Source organism: Tetrao urogallus (genome assembly GCF_951394365.1).
Source record: "Tetrao urogallus genome assembly, chromosome: 1".
In the NCBI taxonomy this organism is placed as follows: Eukaryota; Metazoa; Chordata; class Aves; order Galliformes; family Phasianidae; genus Tetrao; species Tetrao urogallus.
The window spans coordinates 160,302,745-160,321,411 of record NC_136813.1 but is presented as its reverse complement, the minus strand read 5'-3'; the positions used below and the strand labels follow the sequence as shown (position 1 = coordinate 160,321,411).

At 43.3% G+C, this 18,667-nt stretch overlaps 1 protein-coding gene across 1 annotated transcript in view; it reads right to left on the bottom strand.

Annotated features, from left to right (window-relative positions):
- The window catches only part of WIF1 (WNT inhibitory factor 1), a gene marked incomplete at both ends in the record, with an annotated part of 40,864 nt that overhangs the window by 2,150 nt on the left and 20,047 nt on the right, over positions 1–18,667 (bottom strand). Inside the window, 7 exons of the mRNA XM_079549067.1 lie at positions 562–657; positions 957–1,052; positions 4,653–4,748; positions 5,707–5,802; positions 7,336–7,431; positions 11,437–11,577; positions 15,617–15,725. Of these exons, the coding sequence (XP_079405193.1) occupies positions 562–657; positions 957–1,052; positions 4,653–4,748; positions 5,707–5,802; positions 7,336–7,431; positions 11,437–11,577; positions 15,617–15,725 (730 nt within the window). The remainder of the gene's footprint in view (positions 1–561; positions 658–956; positions 1,053–4,652; positions 4,749–5,706; positions 5,803–7,335; positions 7,432–11,436; positions 11,578–15,616; positions 15,726–18,667) is intronic.

Sequence of the window (18,667 nt, the reverse complement as noted above, 5' to 3'; positions counted from 1 at the left end):
AAAAAATTATTTTAAAGACTTCAATTTCGCTTTGAGACAATATAATTTGTATTCTGTGGAACATGGGTGAGGAAGAGTAGAAGAAAACACGGAAGGTGTTAGGCATAGATTCTGTATAAGCCTTCAAATTTTCTCCCAAGTTTCCAAAGAGCAATTTGACTTTTTTGTAAGCTTTAATCATCTTTAAGCCTGACAGAACTTTTTGTGTAAAAATGCCAATCTGACATTTGAAGACCAGCTGACTTTACTGGGGAGTGCTGTGGGACTTACAGCCCACTCCACACTGCAGGTGGAAGACACAAGGTCACCCCAGAGGCTCAGTCAGCTCTAGACCTTATGTACAAAGAGAAAGGAAATAAAAGAATTTTAAACAATTCAGAGAATTTTTAAAAAGCAGTTAGCATTATGGAGAATGTAAAATCTTTGTTTTATTGTTTAGATTAAAGAAGAAAAAGAGGAGCGTGGTATTAGTGATGGTGGAGGAAAAGCTCTTGAAGCTGTCATGTTCATATAGCATCTATAAGTAGCCCTGACACACACTGGGGGTTGTTTCTCACTTACTTTTATTGCAGTGCCTCCCATGCCAGCCTTCTTTGCAGTGGCACTTGTTGGGCTCAGCACAGGTCCCATACAGTCCACAGCCAGGCTCGCAGACAGCTGCAACAAAGCGGGTACACACGTTGGACTTGGTGACATTTCTCTAGGAACATCTACAATTGCTACACTGACATGTTGACAGTGACATAGGGAGCCAGGATGCAGACCAGACTGGAGGGAGGCATTTGTAAAAAGATGTCTGGTCTTGCAATTCCATGCAGCCTGGTGTGTGTTGTATGCCCAGGAAGTCAATCGACCTAAAGTACTCTGATAACAGGCAGCTAGTGCTGTTAGAGTGTGAGAGGTGCCATGTGAGCCCAGTGCTCACTCAAGGACTGACTGAGTGCACAGGTACTTACGCTTTGAACAAAGGTCTCCTTGGTAGCCTTTGGAGCACTTGCATTTATTCTTACCCATACATTTTCCTCCATTTCGACAGGGCTGATGGCATTTACCTAGAAATTAAAAGAACAGAAACAAGGGCCTGAGTCCCCAGCACCTACTCATGACAGCCGTCTGAGAAGCCTGCCCGGTGCCCAAAAACTCATCAAGCTGTGGGGTCAGAGTGTGCTCTGTTGATCTAGGGGAAGGCTCCTCTGCTAGTGCCCAGTGAGCACATGCAGAATGCAACCTGGTGGCATAGGAACGAGATTTTAAGTAAAGGGAAGCTCGGGAGCTGACAGGCAAGGCAGCCTCTTGCAGAAGAAGAAGAAGTAGATCATCCAGGCCTGGCAGCTTGTGGCGAGAGGCTGTGAAGCACCACGGTGCTGTGGGTTGTGCCATGAGGACTGTTTCACGCTTCAGCTCAAAAAGAAAGGCACATTAAAAAAACATGCCCTTCTTTCCCATTTGCACAGAACAGAGCGTCTTTGGTGACAGTAATTAGAACTGGCAGACATTTTTCAAGGCTTTTCGTCCAGAAATTATTTTTCTTCACATTCACGTGTTGCCAAAAGAAGAAGCTGGGTCTGACCGCATATGACGGTTTGCTTGGCCCTGACTTGCCAAGAGGCAGGAGATCCACACTGATAGGGCAGAGCCACCTTTGAGTTCTGCTGGGCATGATTCACACCAAGAAGCCTCTGAGGGCTTCCTCACAGTTAGCATGAAGCCCCTGAAGACCAGGCTGTCAGCCTCTTGTTAGATTGGTCTGCATTCTTTACCTAACTAAATCTCCACTGTCTGTGGGAGTGCAGCCTCCAAAAGCACAGCCATCCTCAGAGCAGGGGGACCTTCTCTCCTGGCCTCCTCAGTGGCCACTCAGTTACTCAGTTACTGCTGCAGCTTTCTCATTGTCCTCCAGTGCCTTTCTAATGATATTAACAGAGCTGCACATGATAATACGAGCATCAGCACTCCTCCTTTCCACTGCTGATGTGCTGTGCTGAAAACCTCTGGGAGTGCACTTGTCTCACAATCACAGAATGCCCCTTTGGGAACTACACACCCCCAGCAGTGCTGCTCTGCTCAACCCCACCAGACTTCTGTGATACATGTGTACTTTGTCAGCCTAAAAGAAACATTTGTTCCCGATGTGCATAATTATTTTAATAGCCTTGAAGCAAGTTCATAAACAGCCAGAAGAACAAGCTGTGCTAAGAAGAGTTCCTGCAGAAGCACAATTTCCCCACAGAAGCCTCTGGAGAGGGAATCTGTGGATATTCTAATTTGCAGGCAATTGAATCTGGAGTAGTTAATAAGTGAGAGATGCAATGCTAAGAGAATTTAGGAATTTTACTTGATCTTGAAGTAAATCTGGAGAATGTGGGTCAAAGGACGTAGTATGGACTTCTGTGGAGCTGCGTTCTGCAAATACTTGGCTCAGCACAGCTCAGTTCAATCAAGACTCAAATGTTTCCACAGAATGGAGGAAACCTTCTGCTATTAACTGACAAAAGGAAAAAGCAACAGAACAGTTGCTGATAAACAGAGGAGGAATCCAAAAGGAATATCGAACTGCAACACTAAATAGAGACAATGCATGACTACATCTAGAAAAGTATTCTGGAGGATTATGAATGCTTGCTAGTAAGGTAGGCTGGGCCCAGCAATTTCTGTGGAGTCTTAGAGAACAATTCAACTATCAGACAAACACTCCAAATCTTTAAACAAGATTAGAAAAAAAAACAACCCCACTGCTCATTTTTTGGGAAGATGGCCTTCTGCTTGTTGAAAGGTTTCCTCATTTTATTATTCCAAGACTCCCATGACTGAATGTAGCTGGCCCAGGGTCTAAGAAAACAGAAAGAGTTTTGTTTCTCCTCTGGTGTTTCTAAATCTCATCCAGCACTTCATGCAGTCCTCCACTGCTGAGCTGGCACTAGGGCAGTGCCCAAGGTGGTAGCAGCAAACCATGCTCTACAAACAACTGCTGTCCAGCTTCAAAAAGAAGAGCATAGCTTTTCTTGCTCTCATCAATAGATTCCTGGTTTAGCTCTCCATACTATGATCCTAAATATTCTCCCTTCTTTTGTACTGAAATTTGTTTAATATTTGTGTATTAGTTAATTTAATTTGATTTGCACAGGTAAGCCTTTGCAAGAAACCAAAGTCATTAGCACCTGTTTCAAGCAGCAATAGACACTAATGCTCCGGGACAGAGCAGTTAAATGGAGTACCCTAAATTATACATTCTGCAGTAGAATTTGTCTGAAAAACCCAACAACACTGGCATAAAAAAGCGTAGCCTATGATTTTGAACTTTATTTATTATCTAAGAAGTATAAAAAATGTTGACTTTTGGGGGAAGAAAGAAAGAAAGGGGATCCTGTCAGAAGGTTGAATTTGAAGTTGGTGGAAACAAAGGAAAATTCAATGAAACCCATTCTGTTGTTCTTTGTGACCCCTGATCTGAATGTATATATTTATATATTTATATATTTGTCTATACCAGAAATAATTTAATAACAATACATCTTTACTGCTTCCATTTGGCTCAATTTTAATTCAGTTGAAAAGGAGATGTAAAATTCCTCATAATGCATAGACATATGGTAAAACATTCACCTTTTTCTACATTTAAATACTCAGCAAAGTGCAGGCCCTGAGTTATCTGTGTCCTTTCCTTGCATAATAATTCATTTATAATCTGATAATGGCTGACAGTACGTTAGAGTTTATTTCCATGTGTTTCCAAGGATTTGCTGCTATACATTTCATTGCTATGAGGGGAACCTGTCCCTAGTGATGCATGCAAAGCAATCACCTTTTACACATCCAAGGCCTAATGCTGCTGTCTGTGCTCCTGTGACAGCCCTTGAAAACCAGTGGGAATATTTACAGCAGAAAGGTGGGAAAGCTCCACGTACAGTGTAGGCTTTCATCCCAGAAAGCACGATGTGGATGTATGTTCCCCAAACCAAAAAGCTCATACACCATTCAAGTGTGAGGAACTATAGAATTAATCCAATTTATCAGAGCTGTGAGAAAAGTCTTCATTCAGTGAGATCAAATGCCTGACAGCTGACCTCCCAGGTCTGCTCCAGCCTGGCTGCATCGCCACCCCCATCTTTACACAGCACAGCACACGTAGATCAACCAGGAGCTAAAATATTTTCAATGGCTTTGATGCTAACCTTCTGAAAACAGCAAATCTTTTGATGTTTGCGAGGTGGATTTTCAAGTTGCTGTGTGAATGCAACTTAATACATTAAGTGAAAGCTCCCAGCTCTTACAGTTCAGACCTCTCTTCAGCACAAACCCCTCTGCTTCCAGCTTAGAGCTCTTGGGGGTATGGGCTCAAACCTAACCTGCTGTGCATTAAAGTGTATTGCAGCAACTTCTCTGAGAAGTTCTGTGAACTTCTGTGTTCCACACAGGCAGGGCACATACTTTTGTCTTGAAAGCTGCTGCCAAGCCCAGTTACTAGTTACTAGTGACAACAAAACAAGGTCTGGGATAGTCCAGCAGTGACTCAGACTTATCAGTAAGGTTCTCACTGAAGGCATCTGGCCCTCTAAGCATGCCAACCAGCAGAGCCAGGTCACACTGTATCTCTTAGACACTGACACAGAATAAGTTGATGTAAAGGAAAAGCACATGGAGATGCTACTCACTGATTTCGCATTGGTCGCCTTCAAATCCCGAAGGACAAATGCATTTTCCCAGATAGACACACGTTCCTCCATTGAAACAGGTTGTTGTGCAGTTTGCTGAAACAAGTAAAGCAGAAATGAACTAAATCACTTATATCAACTCACTCTGGCTTGCCCTTAATATTTTCTGCTGCTCGACCCAAATAAACATGGCAGTCATAGGGATTGCAAGGATCCCCAGGGACAGCTGTGTTATATCTTCATTGGCCTTCACACGTGCAGCTCACTGAAGGACCACATCATTCCTGCTATTGAAGCTGGCAACACTCTCATAGCATCATTTGGTTTGGATGAGACCCTTGAAGGTCATCTAGTCCAACTCCCTACAGTGAACAGGGACACCTACAGCTACATCAGGTGCTCAGAACTTTCCCACCCTGACCTTGAGTGCCTTCAGGGATGGGGCATCCACCACCTCTATGGACACCTTGTTCCAGTGCCTCACCACCCCCATTGTAAAAAACTTTTTTCTTATATCCAACCTAAATCTCCCCTCTTCTGATTTGAAACCATTTCCCCTTGTCCTGCCATGTTCTGCAATCTTCTCTTCCATGAGCAAGTCAGTGGTATTTGTGCAGCAAACCCTTTGGCTCTCCCTGAGCCACAGAGCAGCAACAACAACAAAAAACAAATGGACTTTGTGTGTGTGTGTGTTTGTCCAGATGCAGAAAATTATTGTACTAATTAGTAAAACTAATTCTACTCCAGGAAACCAGAGTTCAAAGAGAGATCACTTGTTTTCCAAAGTGAATCTCATGGTCTGTCCCATGGCTTTCAGTGGTCAGCTAAAGATATTTGCCAAATTACTCTTCGCTCAGCTGGTGGCTGTGGCTGCTGCACGTGGAGCTGTGACAGCGCTGTCTGCTCCCTGCAGTTCCCAGCCTGTGCCAGAGCCCGTGCAGGAGGAATCTGTGTCCTGCAGACCTTCCTTCACCACTTGCTTGGCTTTCCTATAGGGGAATTAACATATGCAAGTACAGGGTGAACACAAGACTGGGGGTTTCACTGCCATTACCTTTGTCGCAGTTGATGCCGTAGAAGCCAGGGGGGCAGATGCAGAGGCCAGGGGTGATGCAGAGCCCTCCATTCATGCAGCGAGGAGCACACAGTGCTGAGCAGCAGGGAGAAAAGGAAAACTGTCACTGGCACGACAGCAACTGGCTATTAAATGTTCAGCATTCTGTCTCCTTAAGCTGCTTTTCCTTCTGTTGAATCAATCAAGTCACCTTTGCAAAGCACTTTTGTTAGTGGTTACATCAAGACAGCTCTGCTATGTATCTTATCAATACAGCATAACTAAAATAGAAGATTGAGTCTGATTCCACATGTAATTGCTTCTTGTACACTACAGTTCCAAGCTGGGGACAGGAAAGTGCCTACCTTTACCCTCTGGATACATGAGCCCCCACTATACCAGTACTCCCTGCAACTGCGCTCCAGTGGTGAACTGGTGCCTCAGCCCTGCACATGGGACTCTGTCCAGGGGATGCGTTCAGAGGTGTTGGTAAATTAGTGGGGCTCTCAGGTAGACTCTGTGATGAACCCTCCTTCTGCCATTGCATACCTACGCATAAGCACAGCTGCCTGATTTAGTAGAAGGGAGCCTCTAACATAGCCAAAGTGTCTGAACACTTCCCCTAAACCCTTTCCAGAGCCCTTGTACTCTCCCAAGGCTCCCCTGCAGTTGTGAGAGTTGTGTATCAGGGAGCAATGTTTCAGTTGGTGGCTGCCCACAACCGGTACAAGCAGCAAGGCTGGGCCCATACTGATGGGTTCAACAGCATTTGGATAGAGCCAGGCAGGGGTACAGGATCACCAGTGCTGTGAAACTGTCACTCCTGGTGTGGCTTTGTCCCTGAACTGCCAGGGCACAGCACTAAGACAAGCATCAGCCAGGGCTCCTCCAGCTGGGGATTTGGGGGGTTTGGCTTTAGAAGGCAGGGGAGTTTATTAACACACAAATACAAACTGCCTGGAATCCAGGGAAGAAAACAGTCCCTGTTTTTTTGTATTTAATATTTTGGGTGTAGTCAGTGTGTCTGGGAGCTGAGTAAGGGTCACGCTGAAGTAGGATGCCCACAGAGATGCTTTCCTCCTTTGTCCCAAGGAAGGCCTCCCACTGAGGAAGGAGGGAGGAAGAGATAAGAAGATCCTCACCCAGCCACACCAATTTCCTGCTCCCTCACTCCTGGAAATATTATTTGGAGTTATTAGTAATGAAAGGAAAAAGGAAACCCCTTCATCTTCGTATCTTCTTTTTCAGCCTGCCTCCAAATTAAATCCTATCTCCATATAAACCAGTGCAGAACAAAAATCCCCATGCTTGGTTTTCCAGCTAGTCCTCATTAGCAGAGGAGCTTTATTTAATCTTTTTGCCAGATGGATGCTCTGTGATTAAGGACTCTCTAACAATTGTGTCAGTTTTAGTTAAAAGCAATCCCTTAGAGAGAAAACATCTTTCTTGTAAGCAGTTAAATTTTCCATTGGAATATGCACTATGACAGTAATTCACTTAGATGTGTAGACTCAAAATAAAATATGTGTGACTTTAGAATAGGCCATTCATATTTTTAGGAGTGGCTACAGCAGGTACAGTTTTGTTGAGATCATGGTAAAGAGAGTTGAGAGGATTTTTTTAAATTACCTTTCTCACAGTGAGGCCCATAGAATCCATCTGGACATTCACACACATGTCTCTCGTTGCAAAACCCTCCGTTTCTGCATCCTCCTGGACACTCCGCTTCATAAAACACAATGACAATCTTAATTGGCTATTTCGTACTTTAGCTGTCACTTATCTTTCAGTAGGACCAATAGATTCCTTTGATAAAACAATAACAGATAGGCAAATGCTGGTAGAAGTGAAGTTCAGCTAAGACTTTCTAAAGAGAAAGTCTCTGCGTTAATCTCCACATACAGGTCTGAGCTCATGTGCAAGACAGTGTGTGGTCTGCTGGATGCTAGATCATGCACACCTTATTGCTCTGCTGTTTTGCTCACGAATGAGTGATGTGGATGCTCTGCTCAATCCAATGCTGACTTCTCCACAAGGAATGAGCAGGAACCTGGTGCAGGACCTGCATCACTGGTCAGACCTGCCCTTGGTCTGTAGGACCACTTTCAAATTTTGCAGCCTTAAATTGACTGCATTGCAACTTTCATTGCATTAATTACTACATCTGTTGCTACTGAGGTGACAAAGTGATGAAATCTACCTTCAAATGAAAGAGTCAGCTTTGAGGCTGGATGAAAGGAGGCCAGAAAGGAAGATGAAAGCATTCCTGTGCAGTGATCCTGTATCATCATCCAACTCTTATTCACATCTCAACTATTGATCAAACACCGCTTAAAGTGTTTGGCAACACTGGCTGGATTACTCAAGGATGAGAAATACATCTGTGTATGATCACCATCCTCAAAACACTGGAGCCCATCAAACAAGAGGCAAAACAAATTGAATTCAGTGGAATCCCACAAAAGCACTACTGCCAGGAAGCGATTCCTTAAAAACGCCTTCCCAGGTCTCTCACAGGCAAGAAGGAAAGCAGGAGAGGCTGAAATGCGACATCACTTGTGAGCTGTGGTACCAGTGCCACAAAGCAGCTTTACGGAGTAGGTAACCTCCTCATATGGGTCCTACGCTGTGTGATGCTCTGAATGATGAGGTTAAAAATACTCTGTGGTAGACCAACACTCAGACAGCAATCTTACTGCGACCTTCTCAACTCAAACTTGAAGGTCATCCATTAGACACTGGTTGGCTGCAATACTGGCACCATGCCTTTTTTGCCTTAGGTGTAGCAGTGCTGTAAGTACATGTGGCTTATAACACCTGCCAGCATTACCCTTAACTCTTCTCCGTTGGCTTTTCACCTGCGTCCACCAAGAAGTGTTGGCACCCAATGCTCACAAGCTGTGTAGATGTACCATTGATTCATGCCCTTTTCAAACTGAACAATACCTGAGTTCAAATTCAAGCAGTTACAGCCTTTAAAATGCCCTCAGTTGAAGTGACAAGGAGTATCAGAATGTCCATAAATTCAAGTGGTTCAGGTTGCCTAAGACATTTTCACAGCTCACAAAGAATCTTCAAACTAACTCCTATTAATGTAAGGGGAAATATAATCCTGGATTTAAATAAATCTGAGTGGTTTTCCCTCCTTCTTTATTAGATGACATATCCTTTAGATCTATTTACAAACTAGCTTCCTTTCTTGAAAACTTATCTAATAGCTGACCAGAGCCACGGGAAGATATGGCAGCTCAGGCTATATGCAGTATTATTTTTCCAGCCACACTCATGGAATATTTCTCTACCAACTGAAATACAAAGGGTAACTATGAGACTAAGCAGGAGGTAAGAAAATCTGAGGTATCAGGCAGGGGCTGGATGTTGTGTGCAAACACGGGAAGGACAGAGGATACAACCTGTGATTTTAAAATGCTCTTCTGCTTAAGACCATAGATACATGGGGAAAAAAAACGTGCTACTTTAAAAATGAAGCTGTTTGCAGTAGTAGTAATAGCAGGAAAGGCACTTTTGTCTCATTTGTTCTAACAGTATACTCTAGGACTTATTGGAAATTTTTCTCGTCTTGTAGCTGAATGCAGAGCTGCTATTCATTATGGAAAATACATGCTGAAATGCATGCCATTTCAAACAGAAAAATAGGAAAACACAATTTTTTGTGTGGTCACCTCTTGGCCACAACAAAGCCTCTTTACTGCCACAAAATTGTTCCCTCATTCTGCTCACTTCCTCTGGTGGGGGCCTCTGGCTGCCCACAAGAGACTGGAAACAGTGACCCGGGGCCCAGGCAGGAGGAATCCGAGCTGCTCGCCACAAGCAGCATCTCTCAGAGGGAGGAAATCCACCCTACACTAATACAAACCAGTGAGGACATCCTCGTCCTTCCCAGTGTGTGTACCTCCAAGTGTCGTGGAGTGCTCCCCACTGGACAGAGGGCTGCAGTGGGAGCCACCCCTATAGGCACCAGCAGAGGTTGGTGTGAAGGCTCCTCCTCTGCCCACCTCTGATGTATGGAAGCAATGTCATCCTCCTGTCTCTCAGCTGCTTCAGGACTGGGCGAGTCATTAAACTCAGCTTACACTGAGTTATATGCTGCAATACTCCTGAATTTTTAAGTGTTTTTCACATCAAAATAGTAACAATAATAACGAATGATGCAGAATCCAAAGCTTGGACAAATGCAACAAAGAAATTGAGTTTGGAGCCCTTCTAGGACGAGATGCATTTTTCCAAAATACAGATCCATAACTGCTGTCCTGATTAGTTGACTCCAAAGTTTATTAAGTTCAGCATCTTTGAACTGAACTGAAAGTGAAAAGGTATGAAACGTTCTGTGTTGTGCTTACATCAGACACAACTCTGTGTGCACAAAACCTAATTGATTTTACTTCCATTCAGCCCCCATTTTTTCCTTTTCCTCTCCCCACATCTTCTCCCCCCTCCTCCCCTTTTCCCAGGCTAACTGGGAGCAGCAAGGCTTCAAAGCAGGCAGAAAGTTGGCCATTTATTTAGGCGTTATGCGGGTTCAAAGAACAAACAGCTCCTGCTCCTGCTGCTGCTCTTTGAAGCCACCCTCCGTCCAGTGTGGAGAAGAAAGTGTAGGACTCAGAGCTGACATTTGATAGGAGAAGAATAAAAATCTTGCTGTTTGTACATCATGGGTTGATTTGATACAATTGCACACGGCGTGGGATAGCTGCCTGATCTTAGATACTAATTTTTTCAATTTCCACTGCCTCAGTTCAAAGTGATAATTACAGCTGTTCTTGGTGTATAAAATTAATCCAGAAACACTTATTACGTAGTGTTTATCATTCATAAATTGGCTGAGTAGACAGGTTCTCTGCTTTCCGAGTAAACATGACAATAACTTCATAATGCTCTTCCTCTATTAGTGCATCTTGTGTGCATTTCTTGCCTGGTGATGGCAAGAACCAGCTTCCATCACCTGCCTTGAGTGCTGCTTTATTGTGCAAACAATTCTACCAAATTCAAACCAACAACGTGCCCGCTGAAGTGTTAATGAGAGAAGAAGGAATGCTCTCATTGGCTGTTATGTCTCATAAACTTTGTGAATGTCAAAGTGGGCAACATGTGCTGCTGAGACAGGTGAACAGTGCTGCATCTGAACCCAAATGGTTGTCATCCTGAGCTCCACAGGAGGGAAGCTAACTATTGCAAAATGTTCTGATTTACACTTTTTGGATTAACTTGGAATGTGCAAGTTCAGATGTAACGAACTGTTGAACTATGACACCAAAAGGCGTTAAGTGAAGACAGTATCTGTGCTACAGATCACAGAACTCAGTTCTCTCAATTACAGGTCATTTCTGAAAACATGAGCCTTGGCATGCTAGACACTGTAGTGACTCTCCTCCAAACACTTCAAATCATTTGTTCACACTTGCTTCTCGTATGATGTATTTTTATCAACATCCCTGAAATGATGAGCAGTGAACAGGAGGAGGAATGCCTCCAACTCAGTCTGCTGAGAGAGATATAGTTTACAGCAAGAAAAAGCTTAGTAAACACACTGAAAACGAGCAGCAAATGTAAACAAGTAGCAAATCTACAAAGAGAGTCTGAACATCCTGGAGTCAAAGCCTTTGCTGTGCATTGCATGACCACAGTATTCTGTAGGCATTATCCCTAAGGAAACAGGGGAAAGTTAGGTGACCCAGTCTGGCAGTCTTGTCATGTCCTCATTAGCATTACCTTGCTGACAGGTTTTAAAGAAGATGGCGTTCTGAGGGGTCTGGAGGATGATATTGCCTTCTGCGTTCATTATGATCACGTTCACTTCGAAAGCAGCCACTCCATCTTGTTTTCCAAGGCAAGGAAACCCAACCCGAACCACTTAAAGGGGAACAATAACAATAATATTTTGTGTTTACTTGTATATAGATAAAGGTACACATAGCAATACTAAAAATAAAGATAATAAGTATTTACATTTAAGCCTTAGAGTTCCACCACTGATGAAGAGGTGCATCACAGAGGTATGCAGGTTGCCATATTCATAGACAACAGCAACAGCGCAGGAGGTGAGCCTTGGCTCCCTGACTGACACAGCCCCAGTGTCGGAGGCACAGACAGGGATCTTAATAAACACACTGCTGCCCTCAGACTGCAATTACCCACATGAAGGTATCTAAGGACACGTTTTTCAAAACCTCCAAAGGGAGCTGGAAGCCTACATTTAATTTTCTAGGCTGCCTCAATCCTTCTGAATCTCACTTTCATGGGCTCTCAGGTGACTCTGGCAAAAAGAGCACAACACCTTTTGGAGAAATAGTTGCTTCAGGTATGTTTCACTGCTTGGGATCTTGCAGTTAATGCTTGGGACCTTCCGGTTAATACTTAAATAAAACATTGATTTAATCAAAACTTCCCCCATAAAGTGCCAGCGAGACAGTAGTCAAATAAGATAATGGGCTCAAATATTTATGAAAATTATAGAGTCCCATTGCTGTGACAGAACTTGTTATGTGTGGTAATATTTGGAGATTGCCTTTCCAGGAAAAGTATTCAAACACTTTTGAACTACAGAGAGTCCAAGTAAATAATTAAGGCCAGTAAATCTGGATTATTTGAATGAGGAAGTGGGCTGAGAGCTCAGAGTTCTGGAATGCTCCTCTGTGATGGTCTCATGTGATCTCATGTAATCTTCAGATGAAATGATTGTCTCTTTTCTTCAAAATTGGCTCTTCCTAGCTCCTTCATAAATTAGATCCAGCTAATAGTAATTGTTTATTCTGAAGCTGGCCCGTGATTTTGGAACAAAATATTGACCTAACAGCCTTACATTTGGTTTGTTTTAAATTGCTTGTTATAAAAAGTGTTGCAAGTCATAATTGGGCAATTTTCATTATTTTCTGCTTTGGTATAATGCAGAATAATTTATTGCTGAAACACATTCTGCTCCTGGTAAGTTCTGTTGCAGTTTTCTTCATAAAACAATTTAATTGCTGAGGCACTTTTACATCATTTTTTTTTAAAGACATTTACAAAAAAGCATGTAACCATGTGGTAGGAAGAAAACTCTTACACCAAATAAAAAGCAATTTAAATGGTTCTTAAACTGTAGTAACCTTCTTACAACTCAAGTGCAGGAATTAATTTAGTGCATATATGAGTCTGTGTGTGACTTAGCTGAACAAATTGCTGTGGGGAGGAAGATGTGGCAGAAATTTAAAGATGGTACTATAGCAATTCCTAGAATTCACTGCATCATTAGCAAGCCCCATCTCTGTTGAGTGAGCAGAGACACTGCTGCACCTAAAGAAGGCATCAGATGTGCCAGCTCACGTGGAGCCACCTTGGCACCAGCATGCACTGGGGTGGCGTTCACAACTCATCACTGCCACCATCCACAACATCGGACTTGGATCTGAACTTAGAATCATAGAATCCTTAGAGTTGGAAAGGACCTTTAAAAATCATCTAGTCCAGCTCCCCTGCAATGAACAGGGACGTGCACAGTTAGACTAGGGTGCCCAGGGCCCGATTCAACCTCATCCTGAAAGTCTCCAGGGATGGGGCATCCACCACATCTCTGGGCAATCTGTTCCAGTGCCTCACCACTCTCACTGTAAAAGACCTTTTCCTTATATCCAACCTACATCTAAGATTGAAACCATTTCCCCTTGTTCTGTCACCACAGACTCTGCTGAAGAATCTTTCCCCTTCTTTCCTGTAGCTCCCCTTAGATACTGAAAAGCTGCTACCACAGAGACTTCTCCAGGCTGAACAGCCCCAGCTCTCTCAGCCTGTCCTCATAGGAGAGGCACTCCATCTCTTGGATCATTTTTGTGGTCCCCTCTGGATGCATTCCAACAGGTCTATGCCCCTCCTGTACTGAGGACTCCATACCCGTAGTACTCCAGATATGCTTCAGAGGGGCAAGATCACCTCCCTTGACCTGCTGTCCACACTTCTTTTGATGCAGCCTAGGATTTGGTTGTCTTTCTGGGTTGTGAGGGCACATTGCCATCTCGTGTCCAGCTTGCCATCCAGCAGTACCACCAAGTCTCTTTTGACAGATCTGCGCTCAATCCTTTCATCCCCCAGTTTGTATTGCTAGTGGGACTTGTCTTGACCCAGGTGCAAGACCTTGCATTTGGATTTGTTAAACCTTATGAGACTCATGTGGGCCCATTGCTGAAGCCTGTCTAGATCCCTCAGGATGGCATCTCATTCCTTGGGTGTGTCAATGGCACCATACGGCTTCCTTAAAGATCTGCCAGCTCTGCTCTGCACCCTTACCCATGAGGACAGCTTCCCAGGGTGCTCTGCTTACAAACTCCCTGAAGAGCTGGAAGTTAGCTTTCCTAAAATTTAGTGTCCTAATTTTACTCTTTGCCTGTTTCATATCCTTCCAGAGCATGAACTCAACCATAGCATGGTCACCATAGCCCAGGCAGCTTCCCATTCCAATATCACCAATTAGTTCATTTGGTGAGCAACAGTATTGCATCCTCCCCAGTGGGGCCATTTATTACTTGAGTCCAGAAATCATGGAATCATAGAATTATATAGAAATTATAAATTATAGAAATTATCCCCAGTGCATTCCAGGAGCCTCTTGGATTGCCTACAGTTCGCCATGCTACTTTTCCAGCAGATGTCTGGGTGGCTGAAGTCCTCCAACAGGATGAGCATTTGCAATTGCAATGCCTCCTGTAGCTGGAAGTAGGCCATTAGATGAAGCTGTCACAGCCAAACTCAAAACAAGAAGGGGATTTTCACACAATGGGAGGCAAAGAACTTCTTGCCAAAGGGACTGGAGTTACAAGAAGTCAGTATGGACTCAAATAAGAGCCTATACAAGTACTGCTAAGAGAGATCTGTAACCCATGTGTGAGTTTCAAAAAGGCATCAGGGAGCCTCCGAGCAGAAGCTAGTCAGGGGTGAGGGTAAACAGAACTATCACATACACTTGCTTTCTTTTTGCTCTTCAAAAAATCTGCTCATAGCTCTATTGGACATATAACAAAACACAGACTAGATAGTGCCTAAAGCACTAAAGCGATCTTCACTGATGGTAGGAAAATATCCAAAAGAAACTTTGAGAGCCCACTGATTTTGACAGGAACACTTGGTTTAACTATCTCTCAGTAAAATATCTACCTATTTTAACCCCTCATCTCACTTCCCAATCCCATATCTCATATAGCACTCTTCCCTCTGTTATATTTCTTCAGTTATCTTTACTGTATTCTCTTGGGCTGAGACAGGTTTGCAATAAATGCCTTGCTACTGTTGATTTGTTATTAAGTACAAGAGGGGAGGGGAGGGGAGGAGAGGAGAGGAGAGGAGAGGAGAGGAGAGGAGAGGAGAGGAGAGGAGAGGAGAGGAGAGGAGAGGAGAGGAGAGGAGAGGAGAGGAGAGGAGAGGAGAGCTGTAAGCTGCAGTGGATAGCTGAGAGTGCACAGCCAGGGGAAAACAGTAAACGATAAGATCCTAAACCAGAGCTTGTGTTTTTGAGCCTGAATGCCTGAAAACAGCAGCTGACGCCAACTTAAAGTAAAATTCCTGCAAACTGAAGCCTATGAGAAACAGAATAATTGGATAACTATTCCTTACGGCAATCAAAGATGTTGTTCTCCAATAGTTGCACAACTTAACCAAAAATACAGTTTTATGTACACGAATGTTATGCAACAATTCTGCAAAATTTTCTGCTGATTTCTCTACAGATAAAAGCTTCATGTGACTTGGCTCAGACAAAATACACTGCTCTTGTCAGGCAAGGCACTCACAAACCATTCAGTGTTAAGTGCCATGCAAGCATTTCTTTAGTGATAAGGTTCAAAACTGCAATTCAAGACATATAGACTTTGCTGGATGTGGGATGTTTTGCAAAGAAACTCAATTTAACATTAACAGCACAAACCTGATGGTTTATGAGGAACCATTCCAAGCAGAGGTATATTTACAGTTGGATCAGCCATGATGCCTTTATCCAAAGAGCGCAAGGACAGGAATTCGTAGAAGTACTCAGCCTATGACAAAATACATCAGAAATTGCTATGTATTTTAACTGCATTCATGTAAGCAACTGTAATGTAAGCAAACTATTTAGTATAAGCTACAGCAAAAAATTACTGCTTTTTATTATGCCATTCACTGGATTAATTTCCATTACTTCCCTGATCACTTACTTACCTAAGCATAATTTTGGGATAATTTCTTCTTATTTCAGGAATTGCAGGTGACCATACAGTAAACATCATATTTGTATAATAGGAAGAAAAAAACCCATGCATACAGTGAACTGAGGTTATATAGAGAATATGTTTTTTACAGCCTGCACTTTTTATCTGACCATGAAAAAAAATTATGAACAGTGAACTAATTTTTATAGCTGCTTTTCTGGGCAGAACTGACTGGTGAGCCTGGAAAATTTGCCTGCACCATGAACACACCTTAAAGGACACGTCCACAAGCATGATGCGACTGTGGCATGAGAACATCCAAACTTGCCTTTTGAGGATCTGCACAGCACACTGCATTGCTCTGGGGGAACAGTCGGTGCCGAGCAATGAATGCAATGTTACAGGAGTGCCATGCTGGGACACACACGTTGCTTACAGCTACAAACACTGCCTGGTTCAGTCTCAGCTCTTTGAGTTGTTCCAGGGTTGGAGCTGAGATCTCTCCCACAGAGCAGGCTGTGTGTCACTCAATATTAAACCTAACATACGTGATTTCTTTTGGCTATCCCCAAAAGGTGTTGGCATGATGGAAAGCTACTTCCCACCACCTTCATATTACTGCCTATAGGCACCTGTGCAATTGAACAAATTGTAGCCCTTGCTACTTCCTTCCATGGAAGCTCAGCCTCTCTGTTGAGTCATCTGCTCAGCATTTCTTCATATTTGATGCAAAGTGGGAATCCTCTTGTCTAATGCCATGCGCCTGCAGCATACATAGATGCACACACCACGTACATCTGAGATACATGCATCTCAGCAAGCCACTGCTGTTAATGGACATGGGCACTCCTAAGGTACAGCTGCAGGTGCACTGAGCAAGAGGAAATGAACCATTTCCCTAAACTCTGGCTTCTCATTTACCCTGAAACATGGAAAGGATTACAGGTAATTTTATCTGCTGCTCTCAGAAAAGCAGTTGAGGCCTTAGAATGGGCAGAGGTAAAAATACATTCTCATACAGCAACTCACTGACAGCATACGGTATTGTTAAGCCTGCTTTTTAGCTACAATTGCGAAGAGAGATTAAAGCTAAAGTTTTATGAGAACTTTGAGCTAATAAATGGCGGTTAGTTCATGTCTGTGAGATGGTAGTCAATCTCCTTAGCTAGAAGATTGTCATTTTTCTCTCATAACCAGCTTTCCTGTCTTACTGTCATGAGACCAGTGAACAGCCCCAAAGATAATTAAGGGTCTGGAACACCTGATGTATGGAAGAGGCTGAGCGATCTGGGACCATTCAGCCTGGGGAGGAGAAAGATCAGGTGGATCTTATCCATCCATAGCAGTACAGATGGAAGCAGGTTCTTCTCAGTGATGCTCAGTGATGGGACAGCAGGCAATGGGCTCATTTGAACATCAGGAAACACTTTGTGTTACCTTAGGGTGATTGAACACTGTCATGTGTTTCTCAGACAGGCTGTAGAGACTCTCTGTGGAGATATCTGAAACCCAACTGATCTGGTCCTGGGTATCCTGCTCTAGGCAGCTTGAGCAGGAGGGCAGGCTGCTTGGTCTCAAGATCTCATTTCAGATCAGCCTGAGCCTTTCTGTGATTCAGTACTAACTTGAGCAGAAGCTCTAACAGCATGTGAGAGACCAGAGCCCTATAGCTCTTGGTGCCACCAGCAAGGCTTTCCAAAAATGGATAGAAAGGTTGTTGTGGAATTCCTCATCAGGCCTGGCAGCACGTCCACTTACTCTGTGGAGACAGCAAAGTGACCCCAGCTTGTGGGGGCTGTGCTCTGCCCAAAGGTTATTATGTAGGCATGGAAGCCTCAGAGGAGGCTTCACCAAACAACAGCAGAGAAGGAAGCCGTGGAAGTTGTTGAGGGTGGCTTAAACACGTGAAGCATATGTGGGAGGGAGACGGGACATGGAGAGAAGCAGTAAAATAGGAGATGAAAATTGAAGTCATTCAAAAGGCTGTTTTTAATTAAAGAATTTTTTTCCAATACAATACACCATGCCAAAATATGAAAACAAGCCATAAAGTCTTAGATTGCGAACATTTTTGTTTTCAAATAAAACTTTGGTTCAGAAAAATAATTATATGTCTCCACACATCTATGGAATACTACAGTGACTGAGTCAATGCTGCACTGTCTGTTTCTCATTGGTTAGCTTTGATGTTTGGTTGTATCTAAACCAGGTCATAATGGGCTGGGATATTAAAACATTATGTTCTTACTATTCTAGTAAACAACAACTGGTAACTAAACCAAATAGCTCCGTTCCCATATTTTCATTCTAGCCACGCTGCTGTAGCAGGTCAATTTGTGAGCCAAAGCCCTGATGTGTAAAGAATGGACTGGAATTTTATTTTCTGTAATTAAATGATGCCTAAGGACAAAGACAAAAAGAAAGTTAGTGGGAAAGGCAACCAATTGTGCCATGAGTCACAACCATCACTGCCTTTCAAGGAAGGAATTCTTCTAACCAGGACAGAGGTGCAGCAGAGATTAACGCCCAAGGCAGGAGGTAAATCCTGCTCACACACTAAAAAGATGGGAAGAGATGTTGCACAAGCAATGGGCTTCTCAGTAGGAAAACCAGTCTGAATTAGGGAAACATACCTGCTCTCTTTCTGTGCATCTGCTTAGTTTACAAAATCTGACCTTCTTGGCATGGTGTTATCAAAAAAATTACGGAACACTGCAAGTAGATCCAGCTAGCACGATTTTGAAGTTATGAAACCACGTGCTACAGAGTGCATTTGCAAATCACATTTG